General features: G+C 41.4%; 1 protein-coding gene across 1 annotated transcript in view; it reads right to left on the bottom strand.

Annotated features, from left to right (window-relative positions):
* Positions 1-22,755, bottom strand: part of LAPTM4B (lysosomal protein transmembrane 4 beta) — a 71,047-nt gene that overhangs the window by 33,177 nt on the left and 15,115 nt on the right. The window contains exons 2-4 of the mRNA XM_058564680.1: positions 15,344-15,455; positions 1,242-1,315; positions 781-903 (exon numbers count right to left, since the gene is read on the bottom strand). Coding sequence (XP_058420663.1) covers positions 781-903; positions 1,242-1,315; positions 15,344-15,455 — 309 coding nt within the window. The remainder of the gene's footprint in view (positions 1-780; positions 904-1,241; positions 1,316-15,343; positions 15,456-22,755) is intronic.

The raw sequence follows: 22,755 nt of genomic DNA, 5'->3' as shown, positions 1-22,755 counted from the left end.
AACTTGTGTGGGCACATTCCCTCCTCTGCCCCTCTCCAGCCCCGCTGTCTCTCCCTTCCACTGAACTCCTTGGCATCCATTGTCACATCAAATCCCCAGCCTCCTCTCCCATCCCAGAAAAACCCTGCTCCTTCCCTCATGCTCAGAAACTACTATGCAAACCTCCAAAGAGCGAACATTCTCTCCATTCAAAACATTCTCAGATTTTGAAGAAATTAAATTTTAAGGCACAAGAACAATTTAAAAGAGGTTTAAAAAATGTGAAAGTATAGAAGTATTTCAATCTCACAGTTGCACAAACTTCTTACCCAGCTACCAGTATTTGCTCATAGGGGCACAAAGGACATTTAACAGAAAACTAGTCCCACAAAGATGCTTGGGGAAGAAAGGGGTTCTATGGTCAAATAAGTTTGGGAACCAATGTATAGTAAAGTTCTACTTTTCCCATACAACAGCAGAGGCAAAAAGCTATCCTTTGCTGATAATGGAGCAAATTGCATTTTACAAAAATAAGACAATTAGCAATTAGCTTATAATTTAGGTAAGCGCATCTAATACCATCATCACAGCCACCAACTTATCTATCTCAAGAAACATTCTAAGAAACCAAAATTCTCATCGTCAAATTAACATTAAAAAAATCTCTAATCAGTAACTCAAATACAAGTGAAAAAATCCACAAATTAACGTGCGTGTGTACGTCCATCTGTATACCTCTATATCCCCAACTTAACAAGGTTTCCTTGATGAAGAGAAGCAGTGACTGGGACGGCCACCTACCAGCTGTCGTATGTATTCCTGAATGGAGTTTGGATAAATAAGCACAGTGACAGCAACCAAGGTGTTCAGGGCAAAATCAAAGATCTGGTAACAGAAGAACGGGATGATCCAGGCAGCATGTTGCTAAACGTAAGAGAAAAGAGGATGTTAACATGTCCAATATTGCAAAACATTACTGTTTTGAATTCAGAGAAATCTTTTCTTAATCTGAATGGAAATGGAGGAATAGAAATTCATTAAAACAGGCCATGATGGCAAGTGGTAAGCCAAATAGAAGCAGTCAACAAACAAGCCTCTGTGAACATTTCTGAGACTATAATATTGGTTTTCCATGTAATATTAACAAGAGATTTAAACGTCCCAAGATTCTTATAGGAAACAGAATAATCACCTCTTACTTCTTACAGACCCATGTAAGGGACCAGAGAAAAGGCCCAGAAACTTATTTCAAAGCTGCTTACTTTGTATGCTCCGTAAGTAGCCATTGCACATATCAGGATCATCAGAAGAGAAATTGCAATAGCAATGCACATGTCTGCCAAAAAACAAAAAGAAAGAAAATTAGTAGCAGATCCACGGTTTAAACATTTTTTAGTCTCTCCTCAAAGGCATTTTGTTTATAAACCAATTATAAGCGAGAACTTTATACTAAGTAAACCACCAGAGCTCTTTTGGAATTTGAGAAGACGATGGTTAATGGATGTAAAGTGCCCAAAAGATGTTCTCCCTAAATTATATGTCTGAATAAGAGGTTGATCTATACATAAGCTTATTTCAAAAATGGGAAAGAGGGGCTGGCCCGGTGGCATAGCGGTTAAGTTCACATGCTCCACTTTGGTGGCCTGGGTTTCGTGGGTTTGGATCCTGGGCGTGGACCTACACACCACTCATCAAGCCATGCTGTGGCGGTGACCCACACACAAAATAGAGGAAGACTGGCACAGATGTTAGCTCAGGGACAATCTTCCTCAAGAAAAAAGAGGAAGATTGGAAATGGATGTTAGCACAGGGACAATCTTCCTCATGAACAAAATAAATAAATAAAATAAACAAAACAAAAAAAAAAGGGAAAGATATTGGTTACAATATAAAAAAATTTGGTCTTCTGGTCCACTGAATTATATATATAACGAATTAGGTATTCTTTTAACATATGAGTGTCTAACTTGTATTTTATAAACTCATGTGTCTCATGCTCCTATTAAAACCATCCACTGGCTTCCCATCTCATTTAAAATAAAATCTCAATTTCTTATCACGGCCTTTATGTCTCTATTTATCCTAGAGCATGCCTACCTCTCTAATCTCATACCACATTTCTTGCTCACTATAATCCAGCCATACCATTTGATTTACTCGACACAGCAAGATCATCCCATCTTAGGGCCTTGCATTTGCAGTTCCCACGGAGTAGAAGCACTGTCACTCATATTTTCACACAGATTAGCTCTGCCTTTTTAACCATTCAGGTGTCAGCTCAAGAGTCAACACCTCTGAGATCTTCCCTGAGTATTCTAGCTAACAGAGCCCTTCTAGTCACTCCCACATTACTGCTGTATTTTCTTTATATCACAAATCATTATTACCTTATTTGCATTTCTTGTGTATTGTCTGTCTCCCTGTGCTAGAGGAACCCTCCCGAGGAAAAGGGCTTTCTATATTTTGTTCACTACTACAACCCCAACATCGAGAAGCAGACAGATGCCCAACAATGAAGCCACGAACCACAGGTGGGCACTGAACACTAGAAACGTGGTCAATCTGAACTGAGACATGCTGTAAGACTAAAATACACTCCAGATTTCAAGGACCTAATGCAAAAAAAAAGAATGTAAAATATCTCAGCGTGATTACATGCTGACATGTACTGACTACACGCTGAAATAATATTTTGGATATATTGAGCTAAACAAGATAAATTATTAAAGTTAATCTCACCTATTTCTTTCTACCTTTTTTAACGTGGCTACTAGAAAATTTTAAATTCCATATGTGCTTGCATTATACTTCTATTAAACAGTGCTCATCTAGAACAACGCCTATATCATAGTGGGTACTAACTGAACATTTATTCAAGAAGTCATATTTCCATATCTTTGGGATATTTTGGTTAGAAGAAGAGTGTGACTGGATTTCTAAAGGTAACGAGTGGGGTTATCACAAGCTAAGAGAATACAAATACCCACACAGGAAAAGTACCCGTACAGTGCTGACAGTTTCCAAGGCATTTCACAGATATCTCATTTAGTGTCCTAACTCTGAGGTAGAGATTGTTCTTATGGAAACCAGGGCTCAGAGGTTATAAAACTTGCTGAGAAAGCATTTGCATCAAAAAGCTGAACTATGACTAATCCTGCTCTTACGATTTCAAGTCTCTGGCTCTTTCTACTATACTATGGTGCTTATACTTAAGCTTCAAATACTGACCAATGAACCAACCTATGCTGCCACTTCCCACGGGTATTTCTCCAAAGGAGAACATTCTAGTTTTAGAACCACGCTCTGTATCCCCAGCATCAGAGAGGAGAGAACATTTTAAGCAGGAGGTTCACAAACAGAAGCACAGGGTCAAAGTACATTCTAGGACAGAATACAGATACATCAACAAAGACCATTTGCCATCCAAAAAAAATGAAGGTTCTGGGGCTGGCCCCGTGGCATAGCGGTTAAGTGCGCACGCTCCACTGCTGATGGCCCAGGTTTGGATCCTGGGCACACACCAACGCACTGTTTGTCAGGCTGTGCTGTGGCGGCGTCCCATATAAAGTGGAAGAAGATGGGCATGGATGTTAGCCCAGGGCCAGTCTTCCTCAGCAAAAAGAGGGGGATTGGCATGGATGTTAGCTCAGGGCTGATCTTCCTCACCAAAAAAAAAAAAAAAAAAAAAAAAAGAAGGTTCCTCAAATTGGTCTATAGATTTAATGCACTAAATTCATAACAATGCTGATGGCTTTTATTAAAGGAGTGAAAATTTGATTTTCAAAAAAGAAAAAAAAAATTAAGGTTAAGAGAACGATTAGCGGGCCGGCCCTATGGCTTAGTGGTTAAGTGCGTGCGCTCTGCTGCTGGCGGCCCGGGTTCGGATCCCAGGCGCGCACGGAGGCACCGCTTCTCCGGCCATGCTGAGGCCGAGTTCCACATACAGCAACTAGAAGGATATGCAACTATGACATACGACTATCTACTGGGGCTTTGGGGGAAAAAATAAAAGGAGGAGGATTGGCAATAGACGTTAGCTCAGAGCCGGTCTTCCTCAGCAAAAAGAAGAGGATTAGCATGGATGTTAGCTCAGGGCTGATCTTCCTCACAAAAAAACAAAAACAAAACAAAACAAAAAAGAATGATTAGTACTAGTCAGTACTTAAAAGATCATGATTTCTTTCAGGATACATACATATTATATAGTTTACGTTATAAATTTAATGCCAAATTAACTTACCTTTCCCTCTTGTGAGGGAAGAGGTACCTAACAAGGAAATTTCGTGGATACCTCATAGTATTCTTGCAGTCAGTGGGGGAACAAATGTGAGTGCATTTTACATGCGAAAAACCAAGGCCGAGAGATTTAACTCCTTAAATGCAAGGGGAAAGTCTCTGTGTGCACACGTGCTACGTAAGTACACAAGATGCATTTCAGTGCTGATATCTGTATAGGAAGCAACGAGTGTTTAGGCTTGTCTTTCCTGCATAAAGCTACGAGTACAGTGGAATGTCCTTTGTCTGCTTTCTATTTTCCCCATTTATAAGTGTGCCTTTTTCCTCAGTGAACTAGGCGCTGTGTTATTTCATTTAATCCTCATAACAACTCTAAAAGATAGGTACTATTATCTCCATTTTAGAGAATAAGAAAAAAATGATGAAGAGAAGGCAAGTAACCTGTCCAAGCTTGCCCAGCTAGCAAGTGGTGGACAAGATATTCTACCCAAGCAGTCCAACCCAAGAGTCAATCCTCTTAGCCACCGTGCTACCTGGCTGTGAAGGAGGCAGATCAAATGTAGGAGTGGAGGGCAGTGCTGAGAAAACCAGATAGCCCCCCTAAAAAGAGTTGGACATCGATATACACTGATTATGTGCAAAGCCTATTAGAATTTACAGCAATCTCTGAAACTTGAACTCAGGCAGAAGTTTATTATTTTCTTCTTTGTCTACTTCAATGGTTTCCAAATTCTGTCCAAGCATATTTCATAATGAGAAAAAAAGTAATTTTATAGAAGCCAGCCCATTATAGGATATTCTTTACCTCATAGATCTTAAAAGAGATAGATAGATGGATAGATAGGTAGATAGATAGACAGACAGACAAATAACTCAAGGAGGTAGTCAAAAAATAAAAATACTAATATAACCTATGTAGGGGAAAAGACTATCCTCTACCCACTCCGGGTCTTTTCTGGCTGGGCTACAAATTAAATTGACATGAGACTGAATAACAGGAGAAAATCAAACAAAGTTTTATAACATGTATACGTGGGAGAACCCTGGAAAAACTGGGTAACTTGACAAAATGGCAGAAGTTCTCATTTTAAATACCCTCTTCAGCTACAGACAAAGCATGTCAGGGGTGGGGGTGTCAGTTATGGGAGGTTACCAGAAAAGCACAGTAAACAAGAGTAAGGCTTAATATGCAGCCTCGCCTTCTGCATTGATAAGTTTCTAGAGATAAGGTCATCCCATAGGTTTACAAATGGAGATCGCCCTTACAAATGTAAATATTGGGTAAACAGAACTTTGATAAGAATGGGCTTAGCAAGGACCCTCCCAGTCTATCGATACCCAGAGTTATCTCTGGTGATGGCCTGTCCTGAGGACAGGCCTCTTACCTTAAATTCTTTGAGGCAGTCAGTGGAGGGTGGGAGGGTCAAAGTGTCTTTCAAAAAATAATCAAGGTAAAGAGACACATTTTGAGCTGGCCAGTTCTGATCCCCCACACCTACAAAAAGAATAACCTTAATGGGAACTACATGTCCTATTCTGAAGAAAAAAAAACTCCAGAACTAAATCTGATGTATCATAAAAAATGTTAAATTTACGTCTTTTTCAAAGAATATAAAACTCAGAGAAATTTAAAAGGTACAAACAAAATGAAAGTCATAAAGTATCCTATATCACCATTCATAATGAGATACCATTTACTATAAAAAAGTTAGTTTGAGACCAAGAAATTTTCAAAATTCTATTCCTATAGATGCTTATGCCAACCACACTGAACAGACTGAATATATCACAGGCATGTGAAATAGCTTAGGTAGAAGCAAAGTGTAAATCAAATAAAAGCACAGAGCAGATAAGCTAGAGCAGGCTAATAAACCTTCTACCTCCTAGCAGCCTAGAGCAAGGGTCAACTCCTCTGTAACAATGTATTGTGCACCATGGTAAATATGAGAGTCACTCTGAGGAATGAAAATTCATTCCTTTTAATTACATCACAGGTAAATAAGAAAATGGTTCTAATAACAATACAGGGATTTTACAATCAGTAATAGTACTGGTCAGTGAGAGGAACATCTTTTACTTATTCTTTGCGCAGTAGCTCCACCAACCCAAAGTTGGAGCACGCTGACATCACATTGTTCCAATGTGAAAAGGATCCTAAGAAAAGCAACACCACAGACCACAAAGGCATAATTAGAAAATGCTTCCTGATACTTGGTCAACTAATCATTGAAACAGAATAGGCATATAAAGGAGTTCTCTAAAATGCCTTTGTTTAAATAATCTAATTCTATCTTTTATTATACTTCTTGGATTTGCTTCCTTCCCATAAAACTTGTAGCTAGCCAGATAACTACCTGATTTATGTTCCCACGTCTTACTTGCCTAGTCATAAGTCATTCTTATGTCTCAATTTCCTAATTTTTGGCCACATTCCTGGCACTGCAGTTCATGAAAACAAACAGCATTTGAGGTACATTCTCACCATTAAGTCTAGAGAAGAACTATTTTCAGATGAATTCACAGCAACAGTATGAGATACCGAGAACAAAATATAGAAAGTCCTCAACCCCCTGTTTTGCCCATGGGGGCAAACAGAAAATTCAAGTTCAAGTCCCTACTTTGGGGTCCCCTGCTCTGAGGTTGAAAACCTGGGGAAGAATAAGCAATACAAAGCACTAATTTTACTCCCCTAAAACAAAAGAAAGGTTCTAATACACCTTTTGTATGTTTCTGGCAATTGTTTATAACTTTTTAATAAAGTATATTCAGACAGAAGAGTTTTTTTGTAACTTGCTAATTGACAACTTTACACTTAAACTGAGAATTTCTCTCATGAATACTCAACAGATTCGTATAACAGGATAAACGTTGTGAGTCTGCAAAGATTAACAGGACAAATCTTTGCTCTCCGATGATGCTTAGCATCTACCAGGAAGAGAGGGAAGAATTCAATATGAGGTAACAGATGAAAAGCTAGTGGAGTCAAGGGGGCGCAAAACTATTTTCAGCCAAGAGGAACAATAAAGAATTTATCCAAGGATATGCTTATTTGCAGCTGGGTGTTATTCACCCTCCTAAAACTTTTTTATTGAGATATAATTCACATGCCATAAAATTCACCTTTTTAAAAAGTGTATAATTCACTGGATTTTTTTAGTATATTCAACAAAGTTGCACAGCCATCACCACTAATTCCAGAATATTTTCATTCTCCCAAAAAGAATCTCCACTAGCAGTCACTCCCCATTCTCCCTCCTTCCAGCCCCTGGCAACCACTAATCCACTTCATTCTCTACGGATTTGCCTATGCTGTACATTTCATATAAATGGAGTCATACAATATGTGGCCTGTGGTCTCTGGCTTCTTTCACTTAGCATAATGTTTTCAAGGTTTACCCATGTTGTAGGACCTAAAGATTTAAATGTCAAGTTCAGAGAATCTCTCAACTCCTACCCTCTAAGATAAGGAAATTAGCTCCTGCCGGCCACATTCTTATATTGAGAGATTTATATTGACATAATTAAGTCTCATAAAGGTTGCTTATATAAGAATAGAAAAACCAACAAACAGCATTTACATTTTTTGTGATTATGTTCACTGGAGAACCAAGTTGTGTGACCAGATCTGAAGAGAAGGAAATAAAATAAATTTAATAAAAAATATGCATGATCCATAAGGAAAACATTTGGAAGCCCTATTGATGGACACTGAAGAAGACTGCATAGCTGGAAAGGCGTCAGTTGTAATCAGATATTAACAAAAAGTTGCACAACTCTGTAAATTAACTAAAAATCACTGAACTGCACATTTAAAATGTAAACTTTATGGTATATAAATTATACCTCAATAAAGCTGTTTTTAAAAAAGGTATAAAACACTAAATCCCACCTTCTAATGTGTCTTCCTCTTCTGCAGAGGCTAAAAAGCTAAAATCTAAATTTTCCAGATTTCCTTGCAGCTGGATGCTAGAAGCAGATTGGGTTCACTCAATTAGACACAGACATACAACAAAGGCTCTGTCCCTGCTCGTTTGTCCAGTTTTAGCAAAAATCTTACTGAGTCAATTTACTGAAAATCCCTCACCGTTGGTATCTGATCCCCTAGATATCTGATCAAATTCCTTATCCTCCACCCTCTAGAACTTATCACCCTGGCCTGCCTTCAGCAAGAACCCCCAGCTTCGATGTTTCCTCTTAGTAATTTTCCATCTGCTGACCTGACCCTGCTCCTTGGCTGTAAGTCTCCACTTGTCCTCGTTGGAGTGGGAGTTGAGCCCAATCTATCTCCCTTATTACAAAACCCCCACTGTAGTAGCCCCTTTTGAATAAAGTCTTCCTTACTATTTTTAACAAGTGTCTTAATAATTTTTTCATTAACACACAGTAAAACTGGAAAAGCAAGTCTCAAAGGAATGCATACTGCGTGAATCCACTATGTGGATTATCCATACCGTGTAATCCAACTTTGTAAGTTCAAGCACGTGAAAATTAAACAACAGACCAATCAGTCATACAAATGTACATGTTAAGTCTATAAAGAAAAGCCAAGGAGGGATGGAGTTCAGAAGAGCGGCTATCTCTGAGGTCAGAGGAAAGGACATGCAATCAGGAAGGGACATGCAGGGCTCTTTCGAAAGTAAGGTAAAATTCAATTTCTTAAATCAAATAGTGGGTACACAAGTACTTAGAGTACCATTATTTAGTATATTTTCTAAATATTGTTTAACACCTATTCAATATATATATTTTTAATGTTTATTTATTTATTTTTTCCCCCCAAAGCCCCAGTAGATAGTTGTATGTCATAGCTGCACGTCCTTCTAGTTGCTGTATGTGGGACGCAGCCTCAGCCCGGCCGGAGAAGTGGTGCGTTGGTGCGCACCCGGGATCTGAACCAGGGCCGCCAGCAGCGGAGCGCACCCACTTAACCACCAAGCCATGGGGCCGGCCCTTATTCAATATTTAATAAGAGATAATTCTATAAAGAATGAGGAACTCCAAATTATTGTTAATGAAAAAAAAGCAAGAGAGGTGTTCACTGTACATGAAACCTTTTTGAAAGATTTGAATTTTTTCAAAATAAAGATCTGGAAGAGGGGCCAGCCTGGTGGTGTAGTGGTTAACCTTGTATGCTCCGCTTCAGCAGCCCGGGGTTCATGGGTTCAGAACCCAGGGCAGGAACCTACACACCACTCATCAAACCATGCTCTGGCAGCATTCCACATACAAAATAGAGGAAGATGGGCACAGGTGTTAGCTCAGGACTAATCTTCCTCAGCAAAAAAAAAAAAAAAAAAAAAAAGATCTGGAAGAAAAAAATGACCTTCATGCTAAATCTATGCTGAATTGTAAATCACAGCCTGATTTCAAAAACATTAAAATGCAAACAACAACAACAAAATGCACCATCAGAGAAGCAGCAGGGAGGGGAGAAAAGAGCAAGGAAGAGCCCTGGACACCTGAGTTAATCCACTCCTGCTCCACCACTGGCAAACTCAGGACTTCCAAAGAATTAAGGGCTTCTGTAGGCTTAATGTATCTAATTTAAAAAAGACATTTGGAAAAGTTTTTTACGATGTTCCTGTGGGGAAATGTGCACCAAGCAAAATAGTTGGGTTAAGTGGAACATCCAGATAAGCATGTGCATGATTCATTGTGAATGGAAGATGTTTTCCATTTGCCTTTCCAAATCCACTCTTCACCATCCAGTTTTCTGCCCCAGGAGGCAGATCTGTATGGGCTATCAACAGGGCTCCCTCACCCTCTGGCTTCAGCTGAGTTTAGCCAATGATGAGCCCAGACAAGAGAATAGAGTGAGGCTGTCCCCCTGATGTGAGGTTGTTGGGGTTGGCTGTGCCTCCAGTAACCACAGCCTCCCATTCATCTTTCGGTCTAGGCATAGTAACAGCCGGCCTTGATTATCCAAGTTACTTCACCATCTCTAGTGGTCTTACACCTACATCTTTGTAAAAAGATCTCCTTGAAAATAAATATTCATTGAATTATCCTTTAAAAACATAAGCAAGATGTAGTCAAGGTGTAGAATATGCAACCTTTTGAGCCATGTGATTGAAGAGATAAACAGATGAAAGGATGGAAAGATGGGAGGGTAGATGGATGAAAATAAAGGGCCACGACGGTTCCTATGGCTCAGCTCCCCTGCTGTTGCATGATTATGTTTACCTCCTCTAGACTGCTGGGATCTTTATGCACAAGTGGACAGCTGTGCAGACTGACTGCCAAGCTTGCTTGGGGCGGTGTGAACAGAGAGCAGGTAGGCAGCCTGGGACCCTTTCCAAATGCCAGAGCAAGGAGAGCTTTACTCTGTGGTGCCAATAGCCATACGGAAAGCCCCAGCTGATCCTTCTTTTTTTTTTTTCTTTTCCTATTTCTTAGTTTTTATTATCAAAACTTGCAAACATATACAGGAGTATATAAGTGTACACAGAAGTATAATGAATCCCCATCACCCCTCTTGCCTGTATTGTTTCATCTCTCATCACTCCATTTCTGTCTATTCTACCACTGGTGGAAATCCGGACTGTTTCCAATTTTTGGCTATTATGAACAAAGCTACTATGACCATTTTATACATGGCTTATGATGGGCACAAGCACCCACTTCTGTAGGGTGCGTATCTAGGAGTAGAACTGCTGGGTCACACGGCAGGTGTGTATTCAGTTTTCCCAAAGTAGCTGTATGATTTACACCCCCAGCAGCAAGCTGAGAACTCCACCTGGTTCCACACGCGTATCAGCAGGTGGTATTGTCACTTATGTCGATGTTGGCCACTCTGGAGGGGTGTAGTGATTTCACCACTGTGCTTGTAATTTGCATTTCCTTTACAACTAATAACGTGGAGAATATTTTCATATGCTCATTGGTCATATGCATATCTTCTTTTGTGAAGTATCTGTTTTTCTCTTACTGATTTCACCCAGAACCGTTCATTGAAAAGACTAGCCTTTCTCCAATAAATGTGGTGGTGTCTTTATCCTAAATCAGGTAACCATCAATTCTTGATTATTTTTATGGCTAGTTCCTGCCTCAGGCCAGGTGTGTCTACTTAGTGTATAAAATGAACGTAAGTGTGACTAGAAAGACAAATCTGCTATAAAACTAATCAGAAATGAATTTGAGTGATCTGTTCTTTGGTATTATGCATAGCACTACACTTCCTGTTATAGTTCTTTGTCGATCCATTAAAATTTCACAAATAAAATTCCATGCATTCTACTTCTTCTCAAAGTACGTTATGGGCATAAAATACAACATGCCACACATAGTGCTTTTCAATCATGAGCCTTTGATCTAAGTCAGTAACTGCAACTGCTTTTTTTAAACTTTTTATTTTGAAATCATTTTAGACATATAGGAAAGCTGCAAAAAATAGAGAGTTCAAGAATACGCTTCAGGGGGCTGGCCCTGTGACGTAGCGGTTAAGTGCGCATGCTCTGCTGCTGGCGGCCCAGGGTTCACATCCCGGGCAAGCACCAATGCACCGCTTGTCAAGCCATGCTGTGGCAGCATCCCATATAAAGTGGAGGAAGATGGGCATGGATCTTAGCCCAGGGCCAGTCTTCCTCAGCAAAAAGAGGAGGATTGGCATCAGATGTTAGCTCAGGGCTGATCTTCCCCACACACACACACAAAAAAAGCATATATTTACAAACTATAAATATGCATTATTACTAATATTTTTGTATTACATTAAAAAAAATATATAAATAGGAATGTTAAAGAGTTGCATTTAAAAACAAAGTGAAATTCTCACATTTTCTTTCTTTAGCCCAGTGGATTCTCCTAGCTGCCTCATTTTAATGTAAATAATAAAATTTGGCTTTCTTCTACCAGGTTATTTTAGTAACATATCATATGGAAAAGTGAGACACATTCCTGCTCTGTCCTTCTGAATAAAATCTTCAGACGGCTACCACCATTCCAAAAAGATATCAACTTATATTCCACATAATTCTATATTTTTCCAATATATTCCATAATTTTCAAGCACAATTTAAAGCAACTGATTGTATTCATTTAAGTACTATTTAATTCTATTCACATGAGATAAATATACCAAGGCTTGTCAGACACCATGACTTTTGACCTACAAACTTATTAAAGAAAGGACATCAAAACATATCAAAAGGAAATGTAAAAGGAAAGAAGTTAAAAAAAATGATTCAAGTGAATATCCACTCTCCTGTACCTTTTTAACCATGTGATTTAAATGATCGCTAGATAGTCCTAAAAGTTATTACAACTGTTCATTCATTCCTTTCAAATATAGGAAATAGGAGAGAAATCTCAAACGCACTGGAATTAATATTCAGGACATTACAAAACGATTACTATTTTAAAGTCTTAAGTACCAGCAAGCCTTTGAAGTCAGCTAAATTAAGCCTATACCGTCAGATAGTCCCTACCCAGCTTAATCTCTGGCAATTAGAACAAGGCATGCAGTGTGACTTTTCAATTCAGAAAGAACTAGCTGTCTCATTTAAAATTTCTTTTTCTAACCTCAACTACCTTAGAAAAGGAATCCTGCTACCGGAAACAACGAAACAAAATTTACTTTTATAATGTCAAACATTATATTTATAGCTTATATAGTCTTTTAACTCAGGAGAAGGAAGGCAGAGAGAGATTAATTTAACATTAATGAAACTCATTATCCTTTCTGGAAAAATTCATAAGAATAGCAGGTTATTCAGAATAGAGAGAGCGAGCAACGTTACAGCAGAGGTCATGTCCCAGCCTGACCAGGTCTCAAACCCCGGGATAACACAATGCCCTGACTTCGCGGTACAGAGTAGGAAGCAATGGCGGTGGAAGATGATGGACAGAATTATTTTGATTTGGGTACTAATGCAATATTATAGCATTTAGGTTTACCAGTGTTTACTAGTCAAATGAAGAAGTAACGTTATGTAATTAATCTTATAATTAATAAAATACTCCTGGTCAAAAAAAAAAAAAAGATGATGGACAGAAAGCATCTCCTGGTTTTCCCTTTACTTCACTACCAGTTGCTCTCAGGCTCCTCCTCCTGACCTCTGATGCTGGGGCTCCTTCAGAGCTCATGGACCCCCTTCCCATTTCTCTTCACTATTTCCCTAACATAAATACCACTTTTAGTCTGATGTCCTCGTATTTACCTCAGCCCAGAAGTCTGGGTTACAGATTCACATCTCCAACTACCCTTTTAATCTCTGCACTTTAAGACAGCTCACGGGGGACGGCCCAGTGGCGTGGTGGCTAAGTTCATGCCCTCCACTTCAGCGGCCCAGGGTTCGCTGGTCCGAGCCCCAGGCACAGACCTACGCACCACTCATCAAGCCATGCTGTGGCGGCATCCCATACACAAAATAGAGGAAGATAGGCACAGATGTTAGCTCAGGGCTAATCTTCCTCAGCAAAAAGAGGAAGACTGGCAACAGATGTTAGCTTAGGGCCAATCTTCCTCACACACACACACCCACACACACAAAAGCTCACATTTCAACTGTTAACGTATCTAAATAAAAATGGCTAATAAAACAGTGAAATATACTGAGCCCTTATTAGGGGCCAGACCCCATTCTAAGCATTTTTCATGTATGAATGTAATCATTGCAACAATCCCATGAGGTGGATGCTATGATCACCCCTATCCTTCAGAGGAGGAAACAAAGGCGCACAGAGGTAGTGACTGGCCCCGTGTTAGCACATTTAATACATGGCTGGGTCAGGATTCAACTGAGGTCTTCTGGCTTCAGGGCCTATACTCTCATAAATTAGGCTAAGTCAAGTTTTCTCCCCTAAGTGTTCTCATCTCCTGACCCCAGGAAAGATGCAGGACATTTACTCAAGCTGGAAAGTAGGAGTCATCTTTGATTCTTCTCTTTCCCTCACCACCCATTCCAGCAAGTTCTGTCAACCCCATCTCCAAAACCTACCCTCTCCCCATCCCCAGTATAGCCTGGATTGCAGAGAAATGTCCCCAAAACCAGTCTCCCGCTCTCTGTGCTCACACAGCCAGTCCCCTAAATACATCCTCTGCTCAGCAACAAAAGAGATCTTTTTTTTTTTTAATTTTTATTTATTTATTTTCCCCCCCAAAGCCCCAGTAGATAGTTGTATGTCATAGTTGCACAGCCTTCTAGTTGCTGTATGTGGGACGCGGCCTCAGCATGGCCGGAGAAGCGGAGCGTCAGTGCGCGCCCGGGATCCGAACCCGGGCCGCCAGCAGCGGAGCGTGCGCACTTAACTGCTCAGCCACGGGGCCGGCCCCCAAAAGAGATCTTTTTAAAACACATCAGTTCATAACCACTGAATTATCTAAAACCACTGAATAGGTTTTCTCACTCTGAGAATAAAATCCACACGCCTTGCCATGTCTTGTGAAAGCCCCCGGTCCACCTCTAAAACTGCGTCTGCAGCCACTCTCCCCCTTCTTACCCATTTTGCCCTAGCCACATTTTTTTTTTTCAAATGCATTTAAAGTTCTCCAAAGCCAGGACTGCCCCTTTCAGTTAGCATGGACACAGCATGATTATAATATAAAATGTTCAGGTTTCCGTGTGCTTGGAGCTGGGTCTAGCCTCCTCCTGCTTACCCCACATCCACATCCCTGTGCATGTTTCCATTTATCTGGAAAAAGGCCCCAAATTCACCAAAAAAAACCAGCAACATAGTTTCTGGACTGGAGAATGATCACCTCCTGGGAGAAAGGTAAATACTCAAACACAACTGTGTCTTCACAATTGTGTGAAGACACAATGAGATATGTGTTATCCTTCTAACCTTCCCTCCTGCCGTTTGCTCCCTCTCCTCCCAAAAAGGCCAAAAGGCCCAGGGTAAAAAGATTATGACAAAGCAATAATTTAAAAAACGGGTAAGTTAACATAAGATGAAAAAAATAAAAACAAGAGAGATCTTATGTAGACTCCTGGACTTAGAACAGAGGCAGAACATGGGCAGCACATAAAAATTGGTTCACCTGACTTGTAACAATGGAAAGAAAGTTAAGTATCAGTTGAAATGGGCCCAGGAATCGATATTTGTAATTTAATAGGAAGAACTGGCAGCTGGATTCCCTGCCCTTGAAAATACCAAAATATCTACAACTGCTATGTGATGTACTTACTGGCATCGTCCATGAACTCAAAGTCACCTCCTAGTTCAGAACTTGAAAAGTGATACTGATCTGGGTCTGCCAGGGCGCTCAACAGAATCAACAGTACCACAGCATTGATGATCTGCAAGGAGAAAGAAAACAATTTAAGTAACCCCAGGAAATGGTCCTCATAATAGAAAATTATACTGACCACATGGAGTTCAACTTCAACAGCCGCTTAACTTTCAACACCGAGCCCCACCCACTGAGGGAGCAGGCGAACATTCCCAAGGCAGAAACATGCCAGCCCATTCAGATGCAGCCAAGGGTACATGGCTTGGGGCACAGGCGACAGCTGGATTTCACCTCACTGCCCCCGTGGGCCAGGCACCCTAGAGCAATGAACAAGTGGCACAAACATATGTGGCAGCCCTCACTCCAGTGGCTGGAAAAGCACACAAACTCTCCCATTAGCAGCGCACATCTAATGAGCAACCACAAGATTTTTCAGGTGATCAAACATTTTTCACAGGTTCAGACAATCAGAGCTCTGAGACCGGCTAGGAGAGTGTCCCAGAATGAATGTAAAGCTCCTCAGTGGGAGAGCCGGGATGGTTACTCCTGCAGGAGCACACGGGAGCCCCTTGCTATCGCAGGCCCACACTGCTGTCTTCTGGAGACTGCTGAATACATACCCCTCGGTACTTCAAACTCAGCTCATCTTAGCAGAAATCATCTTCCCTAACATCTCCCACCTCCACTCCTCTTTTTCTGTTCTCTACCTTACAAAATAGCATCACCAGGGCCCAGCCCGTGGCATAGCGGTTCAGTGAGCAGGCTCCGCTGCTGGCAGCCCGGGGTTCGTACCCCGGGGGCGCACCATCACACCGCTTGTCAGGCCATGCTGTGGCGGCGTCCCATATAAAGTGGAGGACGATGGGCATGGATGTTAGCCCAGGGCCGATCTTCCTCAACAAAAAGAGGAGGATTGGCATGGATGTTAGCTCAGGGCTGATCTTCCTCACCAAAAAAAAAAAAAAGCATCACCATTAATAATTAAAAGTGGAAAACACTCAGGCACTATGCTAAGCGCTTTATGTGGATTCTCTCTCTCAATTCCTGCAATAACCTAATGAAGAAGATGCTAAATTATCCCCATTTTATAGATGAGAAAACTGAGGCTCAGGGGTTACGAACACTGCCCAAGCTCGGGTAGCTAACAAAAGGGAGAGAGGGGATTTGAATCCAGGAATTTCAATTCCCAAACCCAATCTCTTAAAGTCTCCTCTTCATACTTGAAACCTGATTACTTTTGGGCTTACCATCTCCTTTATCCCCTTCAGCCAACCTATTGTGAAATTCTGACCCTTCTCCTTCTGCATTTCTAGTCACTTTACTCCTCCTAACTACCCTTGCTGCCTACTATGCACGTGTATCAACTGTGATGGGACTGTCGGGGCAGGCGTTCTCGAGTTTAGATGAGGCTCGGGCTGAGACTGGATTGTTATTTCTCCTTTTTTCTAAGTTTAGAAACGTATGGTAGAGTTCTATGTTTTACTCGTCAAAATGGAGAGAAAAGATGAATAATAACCTTCATACACAGAGAAAATTCTTTTACTAACAACTAAAGGCATACCCTACTATAAAAATCATATTTGGAAATACCTATTTATAGAAGAGGTTCAAATGGAGAGTCAGTTATTCGTTTACAAAACATCGACTCCAGGGCCGGCCCCGTGGCTTAGCGGTTAGGTGCGCGCGCTCCGCCGCTGGCAGCCCGGGTTCGGATCCCGGGAGCGCACCGAAGCACCACTTCTCCGGCCATGCTGAGGCCACGTCCCACATACAGCAGCTGGAAGGATGTGCAACTATGACATACAACTATCTACTGGGGCTTTGGGGGAAAAAATAAAAAAATAAATAAATAAAAATCGACTCCAGAATCCGTTTTTAAACGGCAATCCCAAGTGATTGTTTTAGGATTGTTGTAGGATTTGGAATAATGGTCCTTCTTCCTCTTTTTTCCAAATTGTCTAATATGGTCTGATTGCTTTTTGAAAAAAAAATTAGGGGCTGGCCCAGGGGCATAGTGGTTAAGTTCAGGCACTCCACTTCAGTGGCCCAGGGTTCACAGGCCCAGATCCCAGGTGTGGACCTACACACTGCTCATCAAGCCATGCTGTGGGGGCATACCACATACAAAATGGAGGAAGATGGGCACAGATGTTAGCTCAAGGCCAATCTTCCTCACACAAAAAAAAGAAAAAAAATTATACTAATGAGAACAGCAATTTCCCAGAGTATACATATACATTACTAATTTAAATAGATACTACAAGCATGTGGTTAAAATGTTTTTTAAGGTACAAAAGGGTATATAGTGGAAAGTAAATCTCCCTCTCACCCGTCACCAGTCACCCTCTCCACAATGGGTATCAGAACTACCAGCTTTTTGTTTCTCTCCAAAGATCCAAGAAACCTCACAGCACATTTTAAAGAGCATGATTAGCAAAACTCTAGTTGAAGAAAACTTTTCAGAACATATTTAGGGCTTAAAGGAAGGTGCAAGTTAGTCCCACAACTGGCATCTGATGTTTGGCAAAGATGTTCTCTGATAAACCGTCAAGTTTTCTTGGCATTTCATTCCCTCTATACCCTTATCTTTGGAAAAGGCATTCCAAAGGTTATGGACTGAAATAAGATCAGATGAAATAACCTAAGAGTGTGTTTTTAAAAAGAAAAACACCATACAAAGATAACGTATTCATTGTTGTTATTATAATGGGGTTGTTTTTTGTGTGTCTGTGAGAGGAGATCAGCCCTGAGCTAACATCTGCCAATCCTCCTCTTTTTGCTGAGGAAGACTGGCCCTGGGCTAACATCCGTGCCCATCTTCCTCCACTCTATATGGGACACCGCCACAGCATGGCTTGCCAAGCGGTGCGTCGGTGCGCGCCCAGGATCTGAGCCGGAGAACCTCGGGACACCGCAGCGGAGTGCGTGCACTTAACCACTTGCACCACCGGGCCGGCCCCCAATGGGGTCGGTTTTAAGGCGGAAAAAGGAAAAACATAAATTTGGGATTCATGGGCGAAGCTTTCGTGAAGGAGTGGAGTGGAGAGGGTAGAGAAGACGGAAAGGCGAGGAGGTAGTGCAGGCTGGTTAAGGAATCACGGGCTGTAGGGCTAGTTACAGAGTTTGGATTTTATTCTAAGTGTAACAAGAAGCCAACGGAGAACATTAAGGAAGAGAAGAGTGTGATCTGATTGGGGTTCAAATGAGTAAATTACGTTAAACACCTAGAAGAGTGACTGGCATATAACAGCCACTCAAATGAGTTCCTTCACCTCTTCACACCTCCACAAGAACCATATATAAGCTCCTAGCTGGCATCAGAGTCACCCGGCTTCCAGACCTTCTGAGCCAGCACTACGCAGCTGCTGTCCTGTCTTTTCAGTTCCAACGGGCCTGTCAACTCCTAATCAGCTTGTTATCATCCCCTTGCCTGGTTTATTATCATAATACATTTACCAGTTACCTACAACGGATCAGGTACTTTGCTAAGTGCTTAGGAAGAACTCTCCAGGACTCAGAATATGAGGTTAAGTCAGTCATGGACCCAAGAAACACAACGCATAAAGCAATATGCATGACAAAAGTTCTCAGAAAGAATAATGGAAGTTCAGAGAAAGATACGACTGAAGCCTGAGGCTGCGACCGGGGTCATAGGGAGGAACAGTAGAGACAGACGGTAGCATTTGCACAGGGACTGGAAAGATGAGAAGGTTCTGGAACCTGAGAGGCGTGGAAAAAAACAATTTCAAGTATGAGTTAGGCTACTGGGACAGGGGCCTGTACTGAAAATAGCAAGTGGCTCGATGAGGCTGGAATCCAGTCCAGAAAGGAAAGCGTCAGGGGATGAAACAAGAAACGCAGGCAGGGCCAGATGTGGAGAGTCCTCAAAACGTAATAGGAATTTGGGGGTTTAAACAGTTAAGGAAGAGCTGTAAAGGTTTTTGAGGTGGGATATGATGTGATCAGAGCTATATCATTAGGAAGATCGAGCTGGAAGAGTCTGGGAGGCTAAAACGGAGGCAGGAAACCAGACTGGGGATGATAGCAACAGTCGGGCTGACAGCTAAAAGGGTTTTATCCACTTCATCTCTAATTCCCATGACAACCCTGCAGACTGTCATCTAACACGTTAGTTTGAGATGTTAAGTGACTTTATCTTAGGTCCTACGTGTGGAACAGCCATGGTTTGAACCCCAAGCCTTTCCACATGGAGGCAAAATTATGAGAGACTTAGTAAGTGACTAGATGCAAAGAAAAAGGGAAGCAAACAAGACTCTTGAGATGTCAAGCCTGGGTGACAAAATACATCTTGTCATTATCAGAAATAAAAAAGACTGAAGGACTATGACAAGATTAGATACAGTGTGCTGAAAAGTACTTGCAGGATGTCCAAATAATCATGTTTTTAGCTTGTCCATCTGGCCCCTAACCCTGCTCTTTTTATTCAGCCTTTGGTATTCAGGCCTGCCCTCGGTTTTCCTGTCGGCCTGCTCAAGTTCCGACAGGCCAGATACCTAGTCTCACGTGCATCCCTGTTCTCTCCTGCTCAGCCTCTGACACATCACAGTGCTCCTGACAACAGAGTTCTGGCTCCTCGTTCGGTGTTCTTCTCACTCCACGGTAGGTCCTGGTTCCTACACACAGCTGTGCCCTCGCTGCTCCAGCAACTATCATCCTCTCCCCTGTCCCTCTAGCCCTGTGGCCGGCCCTTCACTCCGTGCTCACAAGCCATAAGCCATAGTCCTGGGGCCAAGTTGCCATCCAGGAACTTGTTCTTCGAGAGATAGTCCAGAGAAAGGAGACAGAGATAAAACAAAGATGTGATGGTAAGGTCATTACACATCACAAATGACTCACCACTGTGCTCTTTTAAGCACAGAGTGAAATTTTCATAATAGAAGGTCTGTGTGCGGAGACATATTTACTGTATTATTATGTAAAAACTCAACTGTTGGATGGGAATTTGGCCCACCATGGAAGATGTGGATATACTAAGGTGACAGAGTGATCCACGAGGACCTAGGTCTGTGCAAAGGGGTGAGGGGCAAGACTAGCCATGGTTTTCTATCTAAACACGGTCAGACAGAAAAGGTCAAAATAAGTCAGAGACCCAAGAATACTGGGTTAGAAGTACTTCCGGAAAGAGAGAATATGGAAATCACCCAATCATCAGTTCTGAACAAGAATGAAATATTGCCACAAATGAGAACCAAGGAGATGGGAAGACTTGCCAGGAGCAGATTATGTAATGACCACAACTAATCTAAAAGTGCAAGAAAGTGAGGGCATATTTACATTCTCCTTCAGTTAGTGCTCACTTAGGTTGGGCTGCCTTACATTTGGTAGGTCGTGTACAAACTGTTCCTGTTCTATTTACAAAGTGTTCCTGTGGCGTCACATATTTTATCCTCGTTCTTGCCAATGATTGCTTCCATATGTAAATAAATTCAACTTGTGTCCAATTGCTTAAGTGGTGTTAGGCCCTTGTATATTCTCCAGGGATCCAACGTGCTCCTTACCCTTAAATCATTTGTCAGATCCTAAATGAACAATGAGACCTGCAGCTTGAATCTAAACAACTGAAAATGTAAAATGCAATTATCAGCTCACTTTTTAAAAGCCTCAGTAAAAGAACCTTAGGAACACTCAAACCCACTGAAATAATAATTATACAATTGCAAATTTGCACAGAAAGTTGTGTCCAAAAATGATCACTGCAGACTAATCTATAATAATGAAAACTTGAAATAAAAGTCAGCGAACAACTAAATAATATTACAACCAAATAAGAGAACCCTATGTAAGCATTAAAAAGCATATTAAAAGGGGCCGGCCCGGTGGCGCAAGCGGTTAAGTGCGCGCGCTCCGCTGCGGCGGCCCGGGGTTTGCCGGTTCGGATCCCGGGCGCGCACCAACGCACTGCTTGGCAAGCCATGCTGTGGCGGCGTCCCATATAAAGTGGAGGAAGATGGGCACAGATGTTAGCCCAGGGCCATCTTCCTCAGCAAAAAAAGAGGAGGATTGGCGGATGTTAGCACAGGGCTGATCTCCTCACACACACACAAAAAAAAAGCATATTAAAAAAAATTAATGACAAGAAAATGCTCACAGTATAATGTTAAATGATAACTTCAGTATAAAAATTTTATGATTCCAATTTTATCATATATGTTTGTAATATGCTCACATGTATAAATCACAGACTAAAAGAACTAAAACATACAATGTTATAAACCATGTGGTAGGTTTGCCAATGTCTTGTATCTTTAATTATCATTATATTTTTTTTGTATTTTCCAGAGTGGCTAACTATGAGCTTAGCTGCTTTTAGAGTCAGGAAAAATTATTTAAAGCTTCAAAAATATTTTGATATAAATTATGTTAAAGAATGTTATTATTAAACCTGATTCTCTATAAAGATAAACAATTAATAGTAAGAATATGACCAATAACAAGCAAACCTGGCTAGGCATTCAAGTCAAAACTTGCAAATAGGTATATCAGGGGAGAAATGTCAGAGTAAAATGAAACAGTAATGAAGGGATCTGCCACTTTCAGTAACGGTGAAGTAGGTAATACAAACCAATCTTCTCACTGAAGACAGCTAGAAAATCTGGACAAAATATAAGCTACGTCTTTGAGAAGGCAAGAGAGGGCTAACAAGGCAGTGAAGAACTACTGGGCCAAGACCCAGGAGAAGGCAGAAACACCTCTAAGGGCATTTGTTGATTCCAGAAAAGATGGATGAGAGCAAAGAGCTTGAGCAGCACCCTTGCCAGCGTTGCTGGGCCAGGGAGTCAACAGTTAGAGCACAGGGCCTTCAGCGTGGGGTGAGGGCAGAACTGCCCAGGGCTTTGCCGTAGGACCCTGAAGGCGCTTGACCACCGAGTCAGGTGAACCAGAAGCCGACAAGCTTTCAGAGGGACACAGGCTTGCCCTGCATCATCTGAATCCTGAAACTGGATTAAGGGGATCCCCATATTCAAGAAGATAAGAAAAAGCAGAACAAGACTTTGGCAAGGAACTAGAATCCAGCATACGACAGATTTGAAAAGAATAAATAGAAACTCTAGAATGAAAAAATGCGGTAGCCAAATCAATAACTCAGCGGGTGGGTTTACTCCACTAGACAGAGTTGCAAGAAAATTAATGAGCTGGATAAGACAGAAGAAAATATTCAGGGGCCAGCCTGGTGATGTAGTGGTTAAGTGGCACTCTGCTTCCGCGGCCTGGGGTTTGTGGGTTCGGATCCTGGGTGCGGACCTACACATCGCTTATCAAGCCATGCTGTGGTGGCATCCCACATACAAAACAGAGGAAGATTGGCACAGATGTTAGCCCAGGGCTAATCTTCCTCACCAAAAAAA

This window comes from Diceros bicornis, chromosome 21 (assembly GCF_020826845.1).
Source record: "Diceros bicornis minor isolate mBicDic1 chromosome 21, mDicBic1.mat.cur, whole genome shotgun sequence".
Classification (NCBI taxonomy): Eukaryota; Metazoa; Chordata; class Mammalia; order Perissodactyla; family Rhinocerotidae; genus Diceros; species Diceros bicornis.
This window is presented reverse-complemented; position numbering and strand designations above follow the sequence as displayed.